Source organism: Haliotis rufescens, unplaced genomic scaffold, assembly GCF_023055435.1.
Source record: "Haliotis rufescens isolate VD_foot unplaced genomic scaffold, xgHalRufe1.0.p SCAF_13, whole genome shotgun sequence".
NCBI classification, from domain to species: Eukaryota; Metazoa; Mollusca; class Gastropoda; order Lepetellida; family Haliotidae; genus Haliotis; species Haliotis rufescens.
In genome coordinates this window covers 25,666,095-25,687,975 of record NW_025963813.1, presented here as the reverse complement: position 1 = coordinate 25,687,975, position 21,881 = coordinate 25,666,095, and the positions used below count along the sequence as shown (strand labels likewise).

General features: G+C 41.8%; 1 protein-coding gene across 4 annotated transcripts in view; it reads left to right on the top strand.

The window, feature by feature from the left end:
• Positions 1–17,724, top strand: part of LOC124110778 — a 63,235-nt gene extending 45,511 nt beyond the window's left edge. For 3 of the 4 annotated variants that reach the window (XM_046470179.2, XM_046470178.2, XM_046470181.2), the window contains exon 3: positions 10,835–17,724. In XM_046470179.2, coding sequence (XP_046326135.2) covers positions 11,111–13,093 — 1,983 coding nt within the window. In that variant the 5' untranslated portion in view covers positions 10,835–11,110 and the 3' untranslated portion in view covers positions 13,094–17,724. Of the gene's footprint in view, positions 1–74; positions 274–10,834 lie in introns of those variants that run through there. The other variant, XM_046470182.2, reaches the window with a different exon arrangement.
• The last annotated feature ends 4,157 nt before the right edge of the window (positions 17,725–21,881 follow it).

Genomic DNA, 21,881 nt, shown 5'->3' with positions numbered 1-21,881 from the left:
TTAATGTGACTGATTTGCCACAACATTCCACAGGGATATTAATGAGATTTGTCATGACATCACAGATATGTGTGGATCAAGCAGAGAAATCCTATTCACATTCCCGGTAAAGTCTTGATGTAGTCGTCCATGCAGTGTAGAGTGGAAGGGCTTGCTTACATTGATCACCCCCTGGCTAGAGAGCAGCCACTACAGGAAAATTATAACAGAATCAATTCATTGCCTACATGTGCATCAGTATATGCCATGGATGGAGGATGGTGCATGTTGGAGGTATGTGAAATGATGGATGCTGGTATTCCTCCCCTTCGGGCGACTGCAGGATGGAGCCATCTTTATTTCAGACACCTTAGGGATCAGTCGTTTATTAGGGGTTTGGAGTAATTAGGTATTTATGGGGGAGAGGATTTTGATGCATTAATGTACTGAAACTAATTACCCTCCCTCAATGCTTGTCATACTTTTAGATGCCCCCCCCCCCCCCCCCCCCCCCCATGTGCTTGTACAATGTTTTCATGGCCTTCACTGAAAAGACAAAATGCACAAGAAATTTCATGACCCTCCCTGACTATGTGTATTACTTTTTATGACAAATCCCCCCCCCCCCCCAGAGTCTCATATTTGTGGGTGATTCCCATGAATCACTTAAATGTTAGCTGCACATACTCAGGTATTGTGCGCCCCAGTTTTCAAACTCCTGGCTCCACCCCTGCTGTTGCGCTTGGAGGAACTAAGCACTGTGATTGCTGTCATGTGTACAGGTGTTTCTGGATCTGTAAGTTATAACATTTCAGTAAGTGATCTTCAGGACTAGGAGCAGTTTGACTTCCAGGTCATGATGTGACTGTAGCACTACACCCAGGGGGATGGCCATTTCACTGTGCTGTCTTAGCACCAAGTTCATCATAACCCCAGCTGTATTTGTAGCAGTGTGTCAATAAAATCTAACCTATCTATGAATATTCCAGTTAGGTTATTGATTAACCTAAATCTACCACACCCAGCTATAGTGCCATGCACCATAAGTCACCACTGACTGTTGATTGGCTGCAACCTGGTGTAACAGACAATAGACTACACATCCCAGCTGGTGTATAACTAGAATTCGGGAGCGGCCGGTGGCCGAGGCAGCAGAGATGAGAGCAGGATGGAAGTGTTAATTTCATCAAACATACCACAGTGAAGTGCATTCATTCTTGCTTAAAAAATACAATATTGAAAAATCAGTCATTCCGTCACAAGCCTGTTTGAATATACTCCACTGTGAGTATTGAGTCAGCTGCAGAATACTATTTTTGTGTCTATTTTACTTTCACAATAGGTCAGGGTCATTATCCCCATGTGTCCCCATAACTGGGATGAAAATGTGGGAGGACAATTGTGATTAAACATATTTAGTTTCTGAAAAATATGAAAATGGATTGGCAAACAAGCGGGTCGCTTATGTTAATACCGCTCCATTACACGTTATACATGATACAATTAATACTTCAGTGAGGGTTGAATGTAACAAATGAATTATACATGCCAAGCTAGGTATGTAGATATAATACATATATTTGCAGTTTACATTAATCAATTCATTTACTTAATTGAGAATCTACCAGTTTTCAATATAAAGGTTTGAAAAGACAATTGTTATGTGTCCAGTAACACAAGTTAATGGTGTGATTGTGTCGCATGAAGGGAGTGTCCATCTGTCAGCTGCAGGCAGGGAGTGACAGGTGATATGAGGCTATAATCACCTTAATGGCCACTGGTCAATACCAGGAATAATCTGCCTACTCAGCCATAGAAGTCTTCTCCCAGGGAGTCTAGCTGCTTGTCACTTGTGAAGGTAGATCTGAGGATACTGTGTTGGAGAAGTGCTAGCTGGTTGTGGTAGCTGGATGTAACATATGGAGCATACATTTCTTGTTTCATGAACCATTATCTCTTCTTCTGACATGTTCAATATATTTTTATCCTTACAACGTGTAGCAAAAACTTATGCAGATAAAACCTTTCTGCACATTAAAATCTAGTTTAGGGAGATTACATATTAATGATTAGATTCACAATAAAACATCCCACTTCACATCAGTTTCTTGTTCCTATATGCCTTCAGCGTAATGTTCCCGTCTTTTTTCAGTGGAACAGTTGACTTGCCTTTGAATGTGTTTGTTACGAGTGACACCAGTGGTGCAGGATACGCTCACCTGTTCGCGAACATCTGGTATCATCACCATGTGACAGTGGTTCATAAACATGCTCACGATAGAGTCAGAATCAACTCTGCTTGGGCAGAGATTTCTTATAAATATGGAAAGGGTTTTATCACTTTTATTTTTTACACACAGTCCACTCTCCATCATCCAGACATTCCCGGTAAAGTATTGCTGCAATATCAAAGCCCTTCACCACTCATCATGCTCACGATGTAGTGACATTGCAGGCCTCTTCACAGACAGATCTATTATTATTAATTATTTATTTAAAGGTGACATTGAGAGATTGTTATTTTCTCCAATGCTCTGTAATGTATTGGAGATATGTTGTTTATTATTTTCTGAGTTTGAGCAGAATGCTGTTAACTTTTTGTCACATGAGAGACAGTCTTGTATTTCATGCATCCAACAGTTGGCTTAATAGTTCAGTTCACTACACTGTGGAAGAGCATTCAACCTGTCAGCTAGACACATGTTGGCAAACAGCTACAAAGAAAACATTGACAGTTCAAAAAATGGCTGCAAAAACTAAACAGCTTTATCTTTGAAGGGATGTCTTCCGACCATCTCAAAACTCACTTGCCTGTTGACCCATAGAGCAAGAACAAAGACCATGGAATTTTAATTGATGGCTGTGAAAAGACGACAATTGTTGAAATAGGAGGGGAGGGAGAGACAATGACAGCTATTATTTGGTATAGATTTTCCCAGGGCCATCTCTGCAATAGAACCGCTCAATCATGCCTGAAGACATGTTGGAGAATTCCCCTTACCTGGGGTTAGTGAAATGTTCATGTGTGGGTTTCATGTGTCAGGTCACAGGTGGGAGAATGTGTTTTTGCTGGCGGTCAGAAGCCGTTACAAGCTTCATTGCCGGTGTCACACAGGGTGGCAAGTGGCTTGGAAGTAAAAGCATTTTTCTCAAATGAGATGTTGACAAAAGGCTTTAGCAGGTTTCTGTCTTTTGTCTTGGCGTACATTACCTTCAGACAGGCCCTCCAGAGGGCTGACACTCGTTATCTGGAGTTTCAAAAACATCAGAAATGTTCTTTTTTTTTAATAATGTAACACCTTGAATTGTGTTCATATAGTAAGGACTGTGACACCTTGAATCATGTTCACATAGTAAGGACTGTAACACCTTGAATCGTGTTCACATAGTAAGGACTGTGACACCTTGAATCATGTTCACATAGTAAGGACTGTAACACCTTAAATCATGTTCACATAGTAAAGACTGTAACACCTTGAATCGTGTTCACATAGTTAGGACTGTGGTAACACCTTGAATCATGTTCTCATAGTAAGGACTGTAACACCTTGAATCTTGTTCACATAAGTAAGGACTGTGGTAACACCTTGAATCGTGTTCACATAGTAAGGACTGTGGTAACACCTTGAATCATGTTCACATAGTAGGGACTGTGGTAAAACCTTGAATCATGTTCTCATAGTAAGGACTGACATCTTGAATCGTGTTCACATAGTAAGGACTGTGGTAACACCTTGAATCGAGTTCACATTATAAGGATTGTAACACCTTGAATCGTATTAACATAGTAAGGACTGTGGTAACACCTTGAATCATGTTCACATAGTAAAGTCTGTGACACCTTGAATCGTGTTCTCATAGTAAGGACTGTAACAACACCTTGAATCGTGTTTACATAGTAGGGACTGTGGTAACACCTTAAATCATATTCACATAGTAAGGACTGACATCTTGAATCGTGTTCACATAGTAGGGACTGTGGTAACACCTTGAATCGTGTTCACATTGTAAGGATTGTAACACTTTGAATCGTATTAACATAGTAAGGACTGTGGTAACACCTTGAATCATGTTCACATAGTAAAGTCTGTGACACCTTGAATCGTGTTCACATAGTAAGGACTGTAACACCTTGAATCGTGTTTACATAGAGACTGTGGTAACACCTTGAATCATGTTCACATAGTAAAGACTAACACCTTGAATCGTGTTCACATAAGTAAGGACTGTGGTCACACCTTGAATCATGTTCACATAGTGAGGACTGTAACACCTTGAATCGTGTTCACATAGTAAGGACTGTGGTAACACCTTGAATCGTGTTCTCATAGTAAGGACTGTAACACCTTGAATCGGGTTTACATAGTAAGGACTGTGGTAACACCTTGAATCATGTTCTCATAGTAAGGACTGTAACACCTTGAATCGTGTTCACATAAGTAAGGACTGTGGTAACACCTTGAATCGTGTTCACATAGTAAGGACTGTGGTAACACCTTGAATCGTGTTCACATAGTAAGGACTGTGGTAACACCTTGAATCGTGTTAACATAGTAAAGTCTGTGACACCTTGAATCGTGTTAACATAGTAAAGTCTGTGACACCTTGAATCGTGTTCACATAGTAAGGACTGTAACACCTTGAAAAGTGTTTACATAGTAAGGACTGTTGTAACACCTTGAATCATGTTCACATAGTAAAGACTGTAACACCTTGAATCGTGTTCACATAGTAAGGACTGTGGTAACACCTTGAATCATGTTCACATAGTAAGGACTGTGGTAAAACGTTGAATCGTGTTCACATAGTAAGGACTGTAACACCTTGAATCATGTTCCCATAGTAAGGACTGTGGTAACACCTTGAATCATGTTCACATAGTAAGGTCTGTGACACCTTGAATCATGTTCACATAGTAAGGACTGTAACACCTTGAATCATGTTTACGTAGTAAGGACTGTGGTAACACCTTGAATCATGTTCAAATAGTAAAGACTAACACCTTGAATCGTGTTCACATAGTAAGGACTGTGGTAACACCTTGAAACGTGTTCACATAGTAAGGACTGTAACACCTTGAATCTTGTTCACATAGTAAGGACTGTGGTAAAACCTTGAATCGGGTTCACATAGTAATGACTGTGGTAAAACCTTGAATCGTGTTCACACAGTAAGAACTGTAACACCTTGAATCATGTTCACAATGTACGGACTGTGACAACACCTTGAATCGTGTTCACATAGAAAGGGCTGTGTTGAATTGTGAGTATGATGTGTCCATGTAGTGACATCAGATGAAGACTTCTGACAACAGTTGTGCATCAGTGCATCAGCAGGGGAACCCATTCACTGAAGGTGTGTTGTGCATTACTTCTTGCCTGAGATGTCGCCCTGAGGACAGACAGGCCCTGCATGTTGGAGATTGTTGGCTAGTGTTCCTCTCCATTGAAAAGCATGATGTGGAAATTCACATGAGAAATAAACTTTAAAGTGGAGCTGCAAAGCATGACTTGTATCTGAAATTGTAATTTTCTAATGACTGGATACATCAGTATGATAATGTGGTCCCAGTGTTATGTTAATGGGTGGGTGAAAGGGACTTGGTCCTACTCGGAAACATTGATATGAAAATGTCTGAAGGTCTACACTGCTTATAAGACAGTTAAAAAAAGTACTGCATCAACAGACTGTGTACAACTGCCTGCAGGGGAACTTGACTGTTTAATCCTCCCCAGAAGATGGCCCCACATATAAACCACGTTTCTGCCCCTACTCACTATGTGGCCACTGCGGGCAGTAGTTGAAGACACAGCTTATAGAAGGCTAGTCATCAAAGTAGATGGCATTTAATCGAAGGTATTTAATCGAAGGTATTTAATCAAGTCGGAGGTTTAAACAAGCATTTACTGGGATGCCACATCCAGAATGAGGGCTGCTGATTGGCACTGTTTCAGAGTTCCCGGCGGGCTTATGTCGGTGTCACTGGTGGTGAGCTGAAGCTTCTGTTTGTGTGAAAGCTTGGCAAGTATAACATGCCAATCAGAATACACCTTTATCATCATTCAATCTGACAGCTTCATCGTGGATCACTAGAGATTTCAGAAGTTGGTTGTAAGTTTAAGTTATTTAGAGCCTGCCTATCACCCATGTCTCAAGAAGGTCGGGGAAGGCCTTGCATTGGACAATGATGGTAGTGTATCTCCCGATAGTCATAGTCTCTAACAGAGTGCCTAGGAGATATTGGTGTATTTTCACGTGTTCTTGTGACGTTTGGGTGGTAATATCTTTGTTGTTTGTCCTCTGAAGAATATGAATGAATAGTTTATGTTTCATACAATTTACCAGGTACATGTGTTTGGCTTGGAACAAGCTGAGTCAGCATGGATGTCTTGGTAGTTAAAAGATGACCTGCAAGCATGTTCATATCCTCCAAATTCATTTTGGAACTATCTGTAAGTTGAATACATCAAATTACCTGAAATGGACTATATGGATACTTATAAACTGTGACTGATTATGACTTAAAGCAGCTGTATATTGTTTGTTTTGTGTGTTTTTTAATGCTGTACTTAGCAATATTCCAGCTATATGATGTTTATCTGTAAATAATCAAATCTGTACCATACAATCCAGTGATTGACATCATGAGCTACGATCTATGCAATTGGGATACAATGACATGCATCAAACCCAGCCTGACCACCTGATCTCATTAGGCTAACCCGGAATCTTCCCGGGACAGCTGTACATTGAGTAAAGATTGAGTATGAACATCAGTTTACCTTCATTGAGTAGAGATTAAATATGATATAAGGTTGCTTTCATACTGAGGAGGGATTGAATATGATCATAAGGTTGCCTTTATTAAGTATAGATTGGATATGATCATAAGGTTGCCATCATTAAGTAGAGATTGGATATGATCACAAGGTTGCCATCATTGAGGACGGATCGGATATGATCACAAGGTAGCCATATTTGAGTAGAGATGGAATATGATCATAAGGTTGCCGTCATTGAGTAGAGATGGAATATGATCATAAGGATGCCGTCATTGAGTAGAGATCGGATATGATCACAAGGTTTCCATCATTGAGTAGAGATATAATATGATCATAAGGATGCCGTCATTGAGTAGAGATCGGATATGATCATAAGGTTGCCGTCATTGAGTAGAGATGGAATATGATCATAAGGTTGCCGTCATTGAGTAGAGATCGGTTATGTTCATAAGGTTGCCATCATTGGAGTAGAGATGGAATATGATCATAAGGTTGCTGTCATTGAGTAGATTTCTGATATGATCATAAGGTTGCCGTCATTGAGTAGAGATCAGATATGATCACAAGGTTGCCGTCATTGAGGACAGATCGGATATGATCACAAGGTTGCCATCATTGAATAGAGATGGAATATGATCATAAGGTTGCCATCATTGAGTAGAGATCGGATATGATCATAAGGTTGCTGTCATTGAGGACAGATCGGATATGATCACAAGGTTGCCATCATTGAGTAGAGATGGAATGTGATCATAAGGTTGTCGTCATTGAGTAGAGTTCAGATATGATCATAAGGTTGCCGTCATTGAGGACAGATCGGATATGATCACAAGGTTGCCATCATTGAGTAGAGATGGAATATGATCATAAGGTTGCCGTCATTGAGTAGAGTTCTGATATGATCATAAAGTTGCCGTCATTGAGGACAGATCAGATATGATCACAAGGTTGCCATCATTGAGTAGAGATGGAATATGATCATAAGGATGCCGTCATTGAGTAGAAATGGAATATGATCATAAGGTTGCCGTCATTGAGTAGATTTCTGATATGATCATATGGTTGCCATCATTGAGTAGAGATCAGATATGATCACAAGGTTGCCGTCATTGAGGACAGATCGGATATGATCACAAGGTTGCCAACATTGAATAGAGATGGAATATGATCATAAGGTTGCCATCATTGAGTAGAGATCGGATATGATCATAAGGTTGCTGTCATTGAGGACAGATTGGATATGATCACAAGGTTGCCATCATTAAGTAGAGATGGAATGTGATCATAAGGTTGTCGTCATTGAGTAGAGATCAGATATGATCATAAGGTTGCCGTCATTGAGGACAGATCGGATATGATCACAAGGTTGCCATCATTGAGTAGAGATGGAATATGATCATAAGGTTGCCATCATTAATAGAGTTCTGATATGATCATAAGGTTGCCGTCATTGAGGACAGATCGGTTATGTTCATAAGGTTGCCATCATTGGAGTAGAGATGGAATATGATCATAAGGTTGCCGTCATTGAGTAGATTTCTGATATGATCATATGGTTGCCGTCATTGAGTAGAGATCAGATATGATCATAAGGTTGCCGTCATTGAGGACAGATCGGATATGATCACAAGGTTGCCATCATTGAGTAGAGATGGAATATGATCATAAGGTTGCCATCATTAATAGAGTTCTGATATGATCATAAGGTTGCCGTCATTGAGGACAGATCGGATATGATCACAAGGTTGCCATCATTGAGTAGAGATGGAATATGATCATAAGGTTGCCGTCATTGAGTAGAGTTCTGATATGATCATAAAGTTGCCGTCATTGAGGACAGATCAGATATGATCACAAGGTTGCCATCATTGAGTAGAGATGGAATATGATCATAAGGATGCCGTCATTGAGTAGAGATGGAATATGATCATAAGGTTGCCGTCATTGAGTAGATTTCTGATATGATCATATGGTTGCCGTCATTGAGTAGAGATCAGATATGATCACAAGGTTGCCGTCATTGAGGACAGATCGGATATGATCACAAGGTTGCCAACATTGAATAGAGATGGAATATGATCATAAGGTTGCTGTCATTGAGGACAGATTGGATATGATCACAAGGTTGCCATCATTAAGTAGAGATGGAATGTGATCATAAGGTTGTCGTCATTGAGTAGAGATCAGATATGATCATAAGGTTGCCGTCATTGAGGACAGATCGGATATGATCACAAGGTTGCCATCATTGAGTAGAGATGGAATATGATCATAAGGTTGCCATCATTAATAGAGTTCTGATATGATCATAAGGTTGCCGTCATTGAGGACAGATCGGATATGATCACAAGGTTGCCGTTATTGAGTAGAGTTCTGATATGATCATAAGGTTGCCGTCATTGAGTAGAGATCGGATATGATCACAAGGTTGCCATCATTGAGGACAGATCGGATATGATCACAAGGTTGCCATCATTGAGTAGAGATGGAATATGATAAAAGGTTGCCGTTATTGAGTATAGATTGGATATGATCATAAGGTTGCCATCATTGAGTAGAGATGGAATATGATCATAAGGTTGCCATCATTAATAGAGTTCTGATATGATCATAAGGTTGCCGTCATTGAGGACAGATCGGATATGATCACAAGGTTGCCATCACTGAGTAGAGATGGAATATGATAAAAGGTTGCCGTTATTGAGTATAGATTGGATATGATCATAAGGTTGCCATCATTGAGTAGAGATGGAATATGATCATAAGGTTGCCATCATTGAGTAGAGATTGGATATGATCATAAGGTTGCCGTCATTGAGGACAGATCGGATATGATCACAAGGTTGCCATCATTGAGTAGAAATGGAATATGATCATAAGGTTGTTGTCATTGAGTAGAGATCGGATATGATCACAAGGATGCCGTCATTGAGGACAGATCGGATATGATCATAAGGTTGATCATAATGCGATCTACATGATTGTGAAGTTTATCTCCATACTTTAAAAGTCTCCTTCTCCGCTGTCCACTTATACCAGTCTTAACACATGGTGTGTTATGTTTACAAGCTTTACACAAATTCCATTAGACCAGGGCAGACCCATTAGACCTGTGTGACAGGTTAAGTATGAAGAGGGTATGAGGAGTGGCGAAATGTGTCAAATGTGACACCAAACATAAGAGAAAAACCTCTGATATTGGCCCTTATGGTGTGGAATCAACAAGGGTTCTGTATGTTGTGCTCCTTCACCACAACAGTGTCGCCTGACATTGACGTGTTGGAACAAATCTGTCTTTCAGGGGATCTTGATATGCTTTCAAACATTCCTCGATATCAGAGTTCTGATACTTTGCCTTCTGCCCCCATTGTTGTCTGTTAGCTTCTGATTGGACGATCTTATTACAGCCCCATGCTGGCTTGTCAGGGACATATATCTTTTCACTCCATGAACTCATTAGTCGGAGTAGCTTTGATGAGTGAATGTCTGGGATCTCTACCAATATATAGCAAGTGGGCATTAATTAGTGGATCGCATGAACCTGTTGCTTAAAGTTAAGCCCTTTAAAGGTCCTGTAATTATAATAATTTTCAAATATTGCACTACAGTACACTGCACCATTATTTTACCAACCGTGAAGATCCGGGGTAGAATGGGTCATCAGCAACCCATGCTTGCCGTAAAAGGCGACTAACATAATCGGGTGGTCAGGCTCCGCTGACTTGGTTGATGCATGTCATTGATCCCGATTGTGTGGATAGATGCTCATGATGTCAATCACTGACTTGTTTGGTCCAGACTCAATTATTTACAGACCGCCGTCATATAGCTGGAATAATGCGTGTGGTGTTGAACAACACACAAACAAACAATCATTATTTTACAGAACCCTCATATTTCCTGTAAGAACCAGTTTTGTAAGTCAAGGTAAAACCAGGGTATTTCTGCTCTCATAGTGCAACCCATTCGTTCACTAATTGTCGAGCTAACCACAACTGATGAAAATTTCATCAACAAAGTTTATTTTGAATGTTTTCTGACATACATTTCATTCAGCTTGTTTGTCATTTCAGGAACTTCCCACCTGATGTGCAGCAGCCTCTGATTGGATACAATGATCACATGACTGATACTGAACTCTGGATTGTTGTTTGAGATGTGAATGATCACATTCATTACTTGTTCATTAAGTACCAACAATCTTTGGAAGTGTTCTGTGTATATTACCGGTTCATAGTGAGTGTTTTGAATTGTAAGGAACATGTAATTGTGGGATTCCAAGTCTGCCGACATGCTGAATTACTGTGTAAATATTCTGTGTGAAGAGCTGAGATCAAGGGGAGGTAACTATGCAGACATCACCCGAACCCCAGCCTTTGACCAGGCTGAATGTAACGAAACATGATCGAATATGGGATAAGGAATCTCCCAAAGGATTCTTTGGATTTGACAATTCCAATACTCTATTTTCACCACCATTAAAACACATCACTCCAGAAACAACAGAGGAATTGTGGGAAAAGTTTGATCCGCTGGATTTGCTTATTGACTCGGCCAGTGAGAGGAGTATAAAAAGTGAGTCATCATCGGATACGATGATAATGATGACAACTGAAGAAGAGAAAAGAAATGAAGAACGTATAAAGAATAGTTTCATGGAATATGAACTTCAGAAAGGTGTGAAGAATCCACCGATGAAGCAGGCTTCTCACAACTACTCGGCAGATGGTTTTGTTGTGCAACACTGTGATTACAGCAATAACAATGATCACAAGAATCCAGATGAAGATTTCCTAAATGATGAAGGTTACGGCACTGACAGTAGAACAAACACCACTGCCTCACTGTCATCCCCCTTGTCATCAAGCTTGTCATCCTTGTTGACATCAGAAAGCTCATCTAGTCAGGGTAGCATGCAAAAAAATCTAAATGTGAATTCACGATCACAACAAATTCCCAGTAATGGACGAATAGTTGTTGGCTCCCGTCAGAACATTATTGCTAAGAAAAAATCCCAACCAGTGGAAAAGCAGGACAATTCACTTATGGAAAAGTTGCGTGCATTGACAACCATTCAGGAAGAGGAGTCGGCAGGAGGTCCAGAAACAACCAATCAGAATGTGCCTCAAAACAATGATCCAAGAAGGGCACCTGACCAGAGGTCAGGTGACTATGTAAATGAACAACGTCAATTCCATGAAAGTCAAAGGTCATATGTTAATGACCAAAATGCATTTGTTAATGAAGCCAGTAGTTTTGCTGGCAACAGATATGCCAATGACTCGAGGAATCCTGCACTAAGGTTCAATGGTGAAACTGAAAGGACTGAACAGCCAGGCTACAACAAGCAAAAGCATCCAAATGATGCCGGTTGCAAGATATTCATGGAGGAAAGTACCCGGAGTGCACAAGATGGCATATTCCGAGCTGTGCCTGTGAAAATTGGTCAAGGACCTACCAACTCCAACAGACGAAGAAGCGATGGTAGTGATACTCACCGGCACTCTGTGTCCCAGATGGAAAACATTCCCTTCAATGGAACAGATGCATTCAGACGTGCTGAGGTAGATATCAGAGAGCAAGATTCTAAAAATTGTAATGGCGATATGTCAAGGTCACGACCTCATTTGCATGGTGACAGTGTTAATAATGTTCCATCAGGGGATGTTCCCCCAGCCAACTTAACCAAGCATCCTAACCACATGTACTCTATGCCAAATCTGGCAAATGACGCACGGTCAGCCCCATACCAGGGTCAAGTGGTCATGCGGAGACCGAAAACCTGCTCTCCCCAGCAAAATACTCGCAAACGAGATTTCCGTTATTCATGGGATTGTACTGATGTACATTTGATACATTCAAAGTTTGAGGTGGACAGTCGTAATTTGACAAACAACAACACCGTCAAGAATGAGGAAACACCAAAACTGTCCAATCAGTTTCGGGCAACATCAGAGATGGCATTGCAAAATGGAAGGGCACTTTTTGCACCATCGTCTGACATTTATAAACTCTTCCAAGGTCAAGGTCGCACTGGTTTTTCGCAGGGAAAGCAAGCCTCGCATCGTCACAGTTTTCATGCCATGCCTTCCCAAACAAACTTGTCATTGCAAGCAACAGACCCTTCTATGGAAGAAGTGCGACACCGCCTGCGTGCTGCCTCATCCAACCGGTGTGGCTCTCCATCACAAGCCAAGAATGGCCCGGTTAGGGCAAGTCATGAGATATATAAGTATAACAACACTGATGGCTGCCCTCCCCACATGGCAAACCATCAGGTTCGACCAAATTCTTTAACAGAGGCAAATGACAAGCTGTCAACGCTTGTCTGAATTTTGTTTACATTATATTTAATCAGGAATGGACAGTTGTGATTATGTTGTTGATTATTGTTGAGACATTTTCAATTTGTTTTGGTTAAGATTATTATATTTACAGCCATCCATAAATGTTTGCTGCTGAAAAGTGCCTGTATAAACATTTGATGAAATGTTTGAAAACCAGATAAAAAGCAAATTAAACCAGTTGCTTTATTTTCTGATCCTATCAGCTCGACATCATCGACATAGAAACTACACAGTGTGCACTGCAAGTTGTATATTTTATGAATTATTTATCACAGGATATTGTAGTGAGAACTATCAGGAATGACATATTTTGATTCTGAAGAGTTCTGTTTTCCAGCCTACACAACTATAAATGTTCTTTCAATAGCATTATATATCTGTGAAGCAAACATGCATTGGCCATTTTTTTGAGGTTGGGTTCCATCTAGCAGGGATACATTACAGTAATAGCTATTCACCTTGTTGAAGATTTCCTGCCAGCTAGTAACACAACTACAGCACTCAGCATATGTGCTCCATAGATGGTCATGTAATACCAAGGGTTTAATGATGAATATAATGAGATATTACAGGTCAATTTTGATTTGAAAAAGAGAAAAGTAGGTGAAAGTTTTACAAGGGTCAGGTTGCTCGAAAAGAATGTTTAGAATTTTAGCTAAATAAAGTTTATTCATTTTGAGGTGCTTTAGAAGCTATAGGGATGTCTGGACCTCTGCTGGAACAGTCCCCATCTAATTGTTTACAGCTATTATTACTACGCAAACTGTTTGTAAGGAAAACAGGAAGCACTATGAATCCCAGCCAACCTGAAGTTCTTATGTCTGTTTGTTGTGTTGAAAGATACACTACTGTATATAGCATATATAACGCTAGTATCAGATGGCCTTGTCTGCTGATAATGGCTTCAATGTGTATTTATGGATATTTAATAGGCCTCAATACCTTGTTTACATGCTTTGCAATCAGTTATGAAATGAAGGCAGCAACTTGTAGCATTCTGAATATTTCTTAACCAGAAAGCTAACAATTCATATGTCACTGTGTGTGGACAAACGGTTTAGTGAGTGATGTATTTCTTAATGTGTGAAGTAACATGTTCGACCTGATGATTGAATACCCTTTCCACTGCCTAGCTGGAACTCCCTTCTGTCATTGATGTGTTGCAAGACCAGTAAGAAAGTGCATGATAAGCATGAATAGATTATTTGGCTTTTACTGTCTCAAACAACAATTTTATCTCATCTTGGAAGGAGGGGACTGGGGTTGGTGGGGAGGGTGTGTGTGTGGTGGTTGGGGGGCAGTCATCAGAAGCATGTAATTCATTGTGCAGGGTTAATGTCCTAGTCTGTCTTACAGACCCTGATACAAATATCAAATACAGCCCATGCAAGTCTATAATGGTTTGGCAAGTCTAGATTACTGCAGTATCAATGAAAATGAAGAGATTCTCTGGGCCTCTTTTTATTATATTTTTGAAAATGTTGATGTATTCAATATTAACATATTGTCATGTCACTTGATGAGATAAACATGTTATTTCACAAGAAAAATCAAATATCCACTGTATATCATTTTCTGATTACTTGTCAGTTTAAAAATGTTTTGTTGCATGTATTATGTTGTTGATTATCATCATGAGATTTCTACCAGCTCCGCCTATCTACCAGTGTGTACTGGACATATTAACCCTTGGGCTCTTGTACAGCAGATAAGTAAAGAAAGTGCAAACTGTAATCAAAATATTTAGAGCCCCTCCCTTTATAACAGTTATACTTTACCACAATATCTAAATATGAAGAAATTACTTTTGAGCTCAGTGTTAAATCCAGAAAAATTAGAAAGATAACTTCACATAAACCGATTTTATGTAAGGTGTTTGTTGTTATCGTGACAGAAGATTATCTGAAGGTTAGGAACGATGTGCTCCATGATCACAGTAAACCTCTGTGTCCACTCTGGAGTACATTGTAGACCACTGTGTCCACTCTGGGGTGGGAACGTGTTGTCCACTCTGTACACTGTAGACCACTGTGTCCACTCTGGGGTGGGAACGTGTTGTCCGCTCTGTACACTGTAGACGACTGTGTCCACTCTGGAGTACACTGTAGACCACTGTGTCCACTCTGAAGTTGGAACGTGTTGTCCACTCTGGAGTACACTGTAGACCACTGTGTCCACTCTGGGGTGGGAACGTGTTGTCCACCCTGGAGTACACTGTAGACCACTGTGTCCCACTGGAGTGGGAACGTGTTGTCCACCCTGGAGTACACTGTAGACCACTGTGTCCTGCAGGAGTGGGAACGTGTTGTCCACCCTAGAGTATACTGTAGACCACTGTGTCCCACTGGAGTGAGAAGGTGTTGTCCACCCTGGAGTACACTGTAGACCACTGTGTCCTGCAGGAGTGGGAACATGTTGTCCACCCTAGAGTACACTGTAGACCACTGTGTCCCACTGGAGTGAGAAGGTGTTGTCCACCCTGGAGTACACTGTAGACCAGTGTGTCGCGCTGAAGTGGGAACGTGTTGTCCACTCTGTACATTGTAGACCACTGTGTCACGCTGGAGTGGGAAGTCGTTGTCCACCCTGGAGTACACTCTAGACCAGTGCATTAGTCCTGCACCCCAGCTCCCTACAACAGTCACTAACTACACTAGTAATACCAGGTGACTCATGTCTCCAATACATTCATCTCCATGTTCAACTTTGTTCCCAGCAATCACAGCGCATGGTCTACGGCGCCACAATTTGCTTTGCTGAGTTGTGTCCCTTGGGTGTGCAAAAGAACCTATGATCATGGGTTCGAGTCTCAGTTCACCCTGATTATGTTTCCAGGGTTTTTCAGCACCATACCTGTGCTCGTGGGTTTCACCAAAGTGGTAAATGTCTGAGACCTGCATCACTTCAGGCTTTCCTCCCACATCAAGCTGATGTGTTGTGATGTAACTGGAATACTGTTCAAAATGGCATTAAACCCAACTCGCTCACTCCTATCAACCACTCTGTAGCAAGACACTGCTTGCTGCCCCTTTGCTGAGCTACGGAAGTCAATGGTAGATTATTTCAACAGAGAAATGAAATTAGCACAACATGAAATGTTCATTTCTCTCCAACATAAATGTATGGCAAAATGTCATATTGAAGTAATCTTTTCTCTTTTACTTATAAATTCAATTATAAACTTCATTCTGCATCCTTCGTTCTGAAGCATTTCCATCCTGAGTCATTGGACATCTTCCACCATTGATCTTCACCCCACATACACTCCTTTAGGAGAGAAACACGAGGCATCTGTAATTGGTGTTTTACTGTTCTTCCCAAAGCAAATAACACCTAACTAATTTGGTGTTTTATTTTTGTAGTACAGCATTATGCAATGAACTGTGAAGTTGGTACGATTTTTCTGGTTGTTATATTTTGTTACAATTTATGCTAAATCTGTTTGCCAGTTATAAAAGTTCTACTATATCCAGTTTTTCTCCTATTTGTTGCAAAGTTCTACTGAATATATCTTATGAACAATCTGAAACATGAAATACAATCAAATAGAGATTGAATGGAAGTATTTCTTCAGTCAATTTAATCAATGATTTATTTAAATTATTATATGTCAAGATAATTATTTATCAAAGTATTACTTGTTGCTTTAAATAAATAGCATTCTAACTTCTCAAAGACTTACTTGACCGTTCTACTACTTGTAATGCTCTTAAAGCTTTTAGCATTTAAACAAGTTTCCCAGTGATGAGAAGAAATTGAAAAGGTGTTACAGTTGGTACTCCTCTCTGTTTCTTCACAAGCTCTGTGAATTACTGAAGCCAGGTGTATTGTGATCACACACAGGGTGGTGGTTGTAGGGTCTGGGGGAGGCAGGTAGGGTGTGCCAAGCACAGTGACATACTCCTTGCTGTTGTCTGTGAAACCAGGGACACCACATTTATTTATATAAATACTATTTTTAGTTGCCATGGTGAATAAAGGAATAAAGTTGATGCTGCAAACTCGCAACAGTCAGGTTGTTGTAAGGGATTTGGAGAGGTCAACTCACAACCTGAAGATTTGTGTATATTGATATGGTGTATGTAAGTAATTAAGGGACTGGTAATTTATTATAGGGAGCTAGGTGTCATGACAGCGAAAGAGAGGGATTGCCAAAATGTATTGGAGGGGGGAGTGGAGGGTCATGAGGAAATATTACATCCATTTTGGGGGGCATGAAAACATGTTACATAAAATGAAATGGGGGGAGGGGTCGAAAAAATATGATAGTCTTAGACCAGTCACACACACCCTATAATAAATTACCAGTCCCTAAGTTCTATGCAAGAAATATACTTGAGCTTCACTCATCAGCTGTTGTAAGCCTCCTATGAGAGTGTGTTGTGATGCAGTGCTTGGACTGGGAAGGACTGGGAAGAAGGGTCACCTGTCAGAATAGGTGTCATTCAAGTTGGTGAATCAGTAATACACAGGGCTATGTTGCGATACAATATGTGCTGGACTGTGACACAGAGTTAATCTCAGTCTATGGAAAGTGTTCTGTGCAAGTAATGGTGTAGTATTCAGCTTGCTTGATATGCACATCTGTATTCAATAAAATAATTGTGTAAATCTAATAATGGTTTTTTTTGTTTTATGTTTCTTACATGTAGTGTGTGTTTATTCAGTGATAACCTGTTCAGTTTAATGATCTAGGCCCTCTCTAAATGAGTCTAAAGGGTCACTGAACATCATGAAAGGATATGTTTTTTATAACTGTTGCAGATTATCCATTTCAAGACGCGTTTCACACACGCACACACATGCATTCACACACAAGCAGAATGCAGGTCCCTCCTCATCCTTACACTATGCACTACTGACAGGAGAACCCCCTGCTCTCCCCCCTCTCTGCATATGGATCACTGACAGGAGAACCCCCTGCTCTCCCCCCTCTCTGCATATGGATCACTGACAGGAGAACCCCCTGCTCTCCCCCCTCTCTGCATATGGATCACTGACAGGAGAACCCCCTGCTCTCCCCCCCTCTCTGCATATGGATCACTGACAGGAGAACCCCCTGCTCTCCCCCCTCTCTTCATATGGATCACTGACAGGAGAACCCCCTGCTCTCCCCCCTCTCTGCATATGGATCACTGACAGGAGAACCCCCTGCTCTACCCCCTCTCTGCATATGGATCACTGACAGGAGAACCCCCTGCTCTCCCCTCTCTCTGCATATGGATCACTGACAGGAGAACCCCCTGCTCTCCCCCCTCTCTGCATATGGATCACTGACAGGAGAACCCCCTGCTCTACCCCCTCTCTGCATATGGATCACTGACAGGAGAACCCCCTGCTCTCCCCCCTCTCTGCATATGGATCACTGACAGGAGAACCCCCTGCTGTCCCCCCCTCTCTGCATATGGATCACTGACAGGAGAACCCCCTCCTCTCCCCCCTCTCTGCACATGGATCACTGACAGGAGAACCCCTCCTCTCCCCTCTCTCTGCATATGGATCACTGACAGGAGAACCCCCTGCTCTCCCCTCTCTCTGCACATGGATCACTGACAGGAGAACCCCCTGCTCTCCCCTCTCTCTGCATATGGATCACTGACAGGAGAACCCCCCCCCCCCCCCCTCTCTGCATATGGATCACTGACAGGAGAACTCCCTGCTCTCCCCCTCTCTCTGCATATGGATCACTGACAGGAGAACCCCCTGCTCTCCCCCCTCTCTGCATATGGATCACTGACAGGAGAACCCCCTGCTGTCCCCCCCTCTCTGCATATGGATCACTGACAGGAGAACCCCCTGCTCTCCCCCCTCTCTGCATATGGATCACTGACAGGAGAACCCCCTGCTCTCCCCCCTCTCTGCATATGGATCACTGACAGGAGAACCCCCTGCTCTCCCCTCTCTCTGCATATGGATCACTGACAGGAGAACCCCCTGCTCTCCCCTCTCTCTGCATATGGATCACTGACAGGAGAACCCCCTGCTCTCCCCCCCCCTCTCTGCATATGGATCACTGACAGGAGAACCCCCTGCTCTCCCCTCTCTCTGCATATGGATCACTGACAGGAGAACCCCCTGCTCTCCCCCCTCTCTGCATATGGATCACTGACAGGAGAACACCCTCCTCTCCCCCCTCTCTGCATATGGATCACTGACAGGAGAACCCCCTCCTCTCCCCCCTCTCTGCACATGGATCACTGACAGGAGAACCCCTCCTCTCCCCTCTCTCTGCATATGGATCACTGACAGGAGAACCCCCTGCTCTCCCCTCTCTCTGCACATGGATCACTGACAGGAGAACCCCCTGCGCTCCCCTCTGTAAGATAAAGGGTTAACTGTGAGGTCATACACATGTACGTAATTGATGACGTAACATGCATGTACCACACCAGATGACATAGTAAACTATTCTATGAACCCGCCATGCTTGTTGTTCAATATATTACATGGTGTCAGAAGTGAACACGGAAAACTGGGCCGAATGGAGCAGTTACGAGCACAAAATGAACTGAGTTTTGAAGGCAATCTAGCCGAGAACTGGAAACGATGGCTTCAAAGGTTTGAGTTTTACCTAACTGCCAGCGGAATCGCTGCAAAGTCAGAGGCCGTGAAGTGTGCGGCCTTGCTTCAAGTGGCGGGAGAATCAGCCGTACAGGTATTCAATCTGTTCGAATGGGTGAATGAAGGTGACGATAAAAAGTTTGACAGAGTTAAACAGAAGTTTCAACTATATTGTCAACCGAAGAAAAACTTGACTATAGGAAGACATGCATTCTTCACGAGATCACAGAAAATAGGGGAAACTATAGACCAGTATGTGACAGATTTGAAAAACAAAGCTAAAAACTGTGTTTGCTGACTTAACCGAAGGGTTAATCAGAGACCATATACTGATATATGGTCTCTGAGTTAATTAAAGACAGAATTGTCTGTGGTGTACAAAGTGACAGTATGAGGATGCTCTTATTGAGAGAACCTGACCTAACTTTGACTCGTACAGTTGACCTGTGCAGGGCTACTGAGGCAAGTGCACAACAATTAAAAGTTCTGAGTGAAGAACAAACAGAGTCAAAACGTTCATGCCATTTATGCACGAGGCCGTGCACGAGGAGGCACACACGAGACAAGGAAGAACAAAAAGCAAAGAGGACATTATGAAGACAGGCGAAATGCACAGTATCCAAGATGTAGGGCATGTGGATATAATCACATGAAGGATAAATGCCCAGCTGCAGGAAGAATTTGTGACAAGTGCGGTGGCAGACACCACTTTGCAAGTATGTGCAAAGCAAGACAACCTATGCCAGATAGACGTGACCGCCCTGACAACAAAAACAGACATGTACATGTTGTGGAGAATTCAGAGTCTGAAATTGAGGATTTTGACCAACTATTCATAGGAATGCTGGAGTCAGATTGTGATAATGAGGATTGGAAAGAAACTCTGACAATTAACAAGAAACAGGTAGAGTTCAAGCTTGATACAGGGGCACAGTGTAATGTCATCCCCAAACGAGTGTATGACAGTTTGAAACTAGTAGATGAACAGTTGTCAGAATCTCAAACAAGACTAGTTTCATATTTTGGATATAAGACGGCCCCACTTGGACAATCAAAGCTAGAGTGCACACACAAGGAAATTGGTTACAAGATACTGTTCCAAGTTGTCAAAGACGACAGACCTAGCATTCTGGGAAAGAAAACATGTACTTGGTGCAACGCATACATGCAGTTGAAAGACCTGTGTTACGAAGTCCAGAGGTGAATAAAGATATTCTGGGAGAATTTCCAGAACTATTCAACGGGCTAGGTTGTATGCCTGGAGAACATCACATTGAACTCTTGGATGATGTTACACCTGTTGTACTTCACCAAGAAAAGTGCCAGCAGCAATAATGGGAAAAGTAAAAACTGAGCTCAACTGAATGGTGAAGCTTGGTGTCGTTGTCAAACAGACAGAACCAACCAGCTGGGTGAACAGCATGGTACTGTAGTCGAACCACACAAGACGCGCATATGTATAGATCCTAAAGATCTAAACAGGGCTGTGAAAAGAGAACACTATCCCATGAGAACTGTGGAAGAAATCATGTCACACTTACCTGGTGCTAAAGTATTCACTGTTCTGGATGCTGAGTCCGGGTTCTGGCAGATCAAACTGGATCAAGAAAGCTCCAAACTGTGCACCTTCAACACACCATATGGTAGGTACCACTTCACAAGACTACCTTTCGGAGTTAAATTAGCTCCAGAGGTGTTCCAGCGAACAATGTCTCAGCTACCAGAGGGCCTTACTGGTGCAGAATGCATTGTTAATGATGTGCTAGTGTGGGGAATAGATGTACCGCAACATGATGAGAGACTGTATGCAGTCCTGAAAAGGATACAGTCAAGTGGTCTGAAACTAAACAGATCAAAGTGCAAGTTAAGAATGACAGAAGTGTCATATGTTGGACATCTTCTGACAAAGGATGGACTAAAACCGGACCCTGAAAAGGTGAAGGCTATTAGAGAAATGCCAGAGCCGGAAAACAAACATGACTTGATGAGATTCCTGGGCATGATTCAGTACCTAGGAAAATTCATAGCAAATCTCTCCAGTGAAACTGCGCCACTGAGGGAGTTGATGTCAAAAGACATTGCATGGCACTGGGAAGAACCCCAGAGAAAATGCTTCAAGAATTTCAAGAAACAAGTGACAGACACTCCGGTACTTCAGTACTTCGATGTCACTCAACCAGTAACATTGTCAGTTGATGCCAGTTCTGAAGAA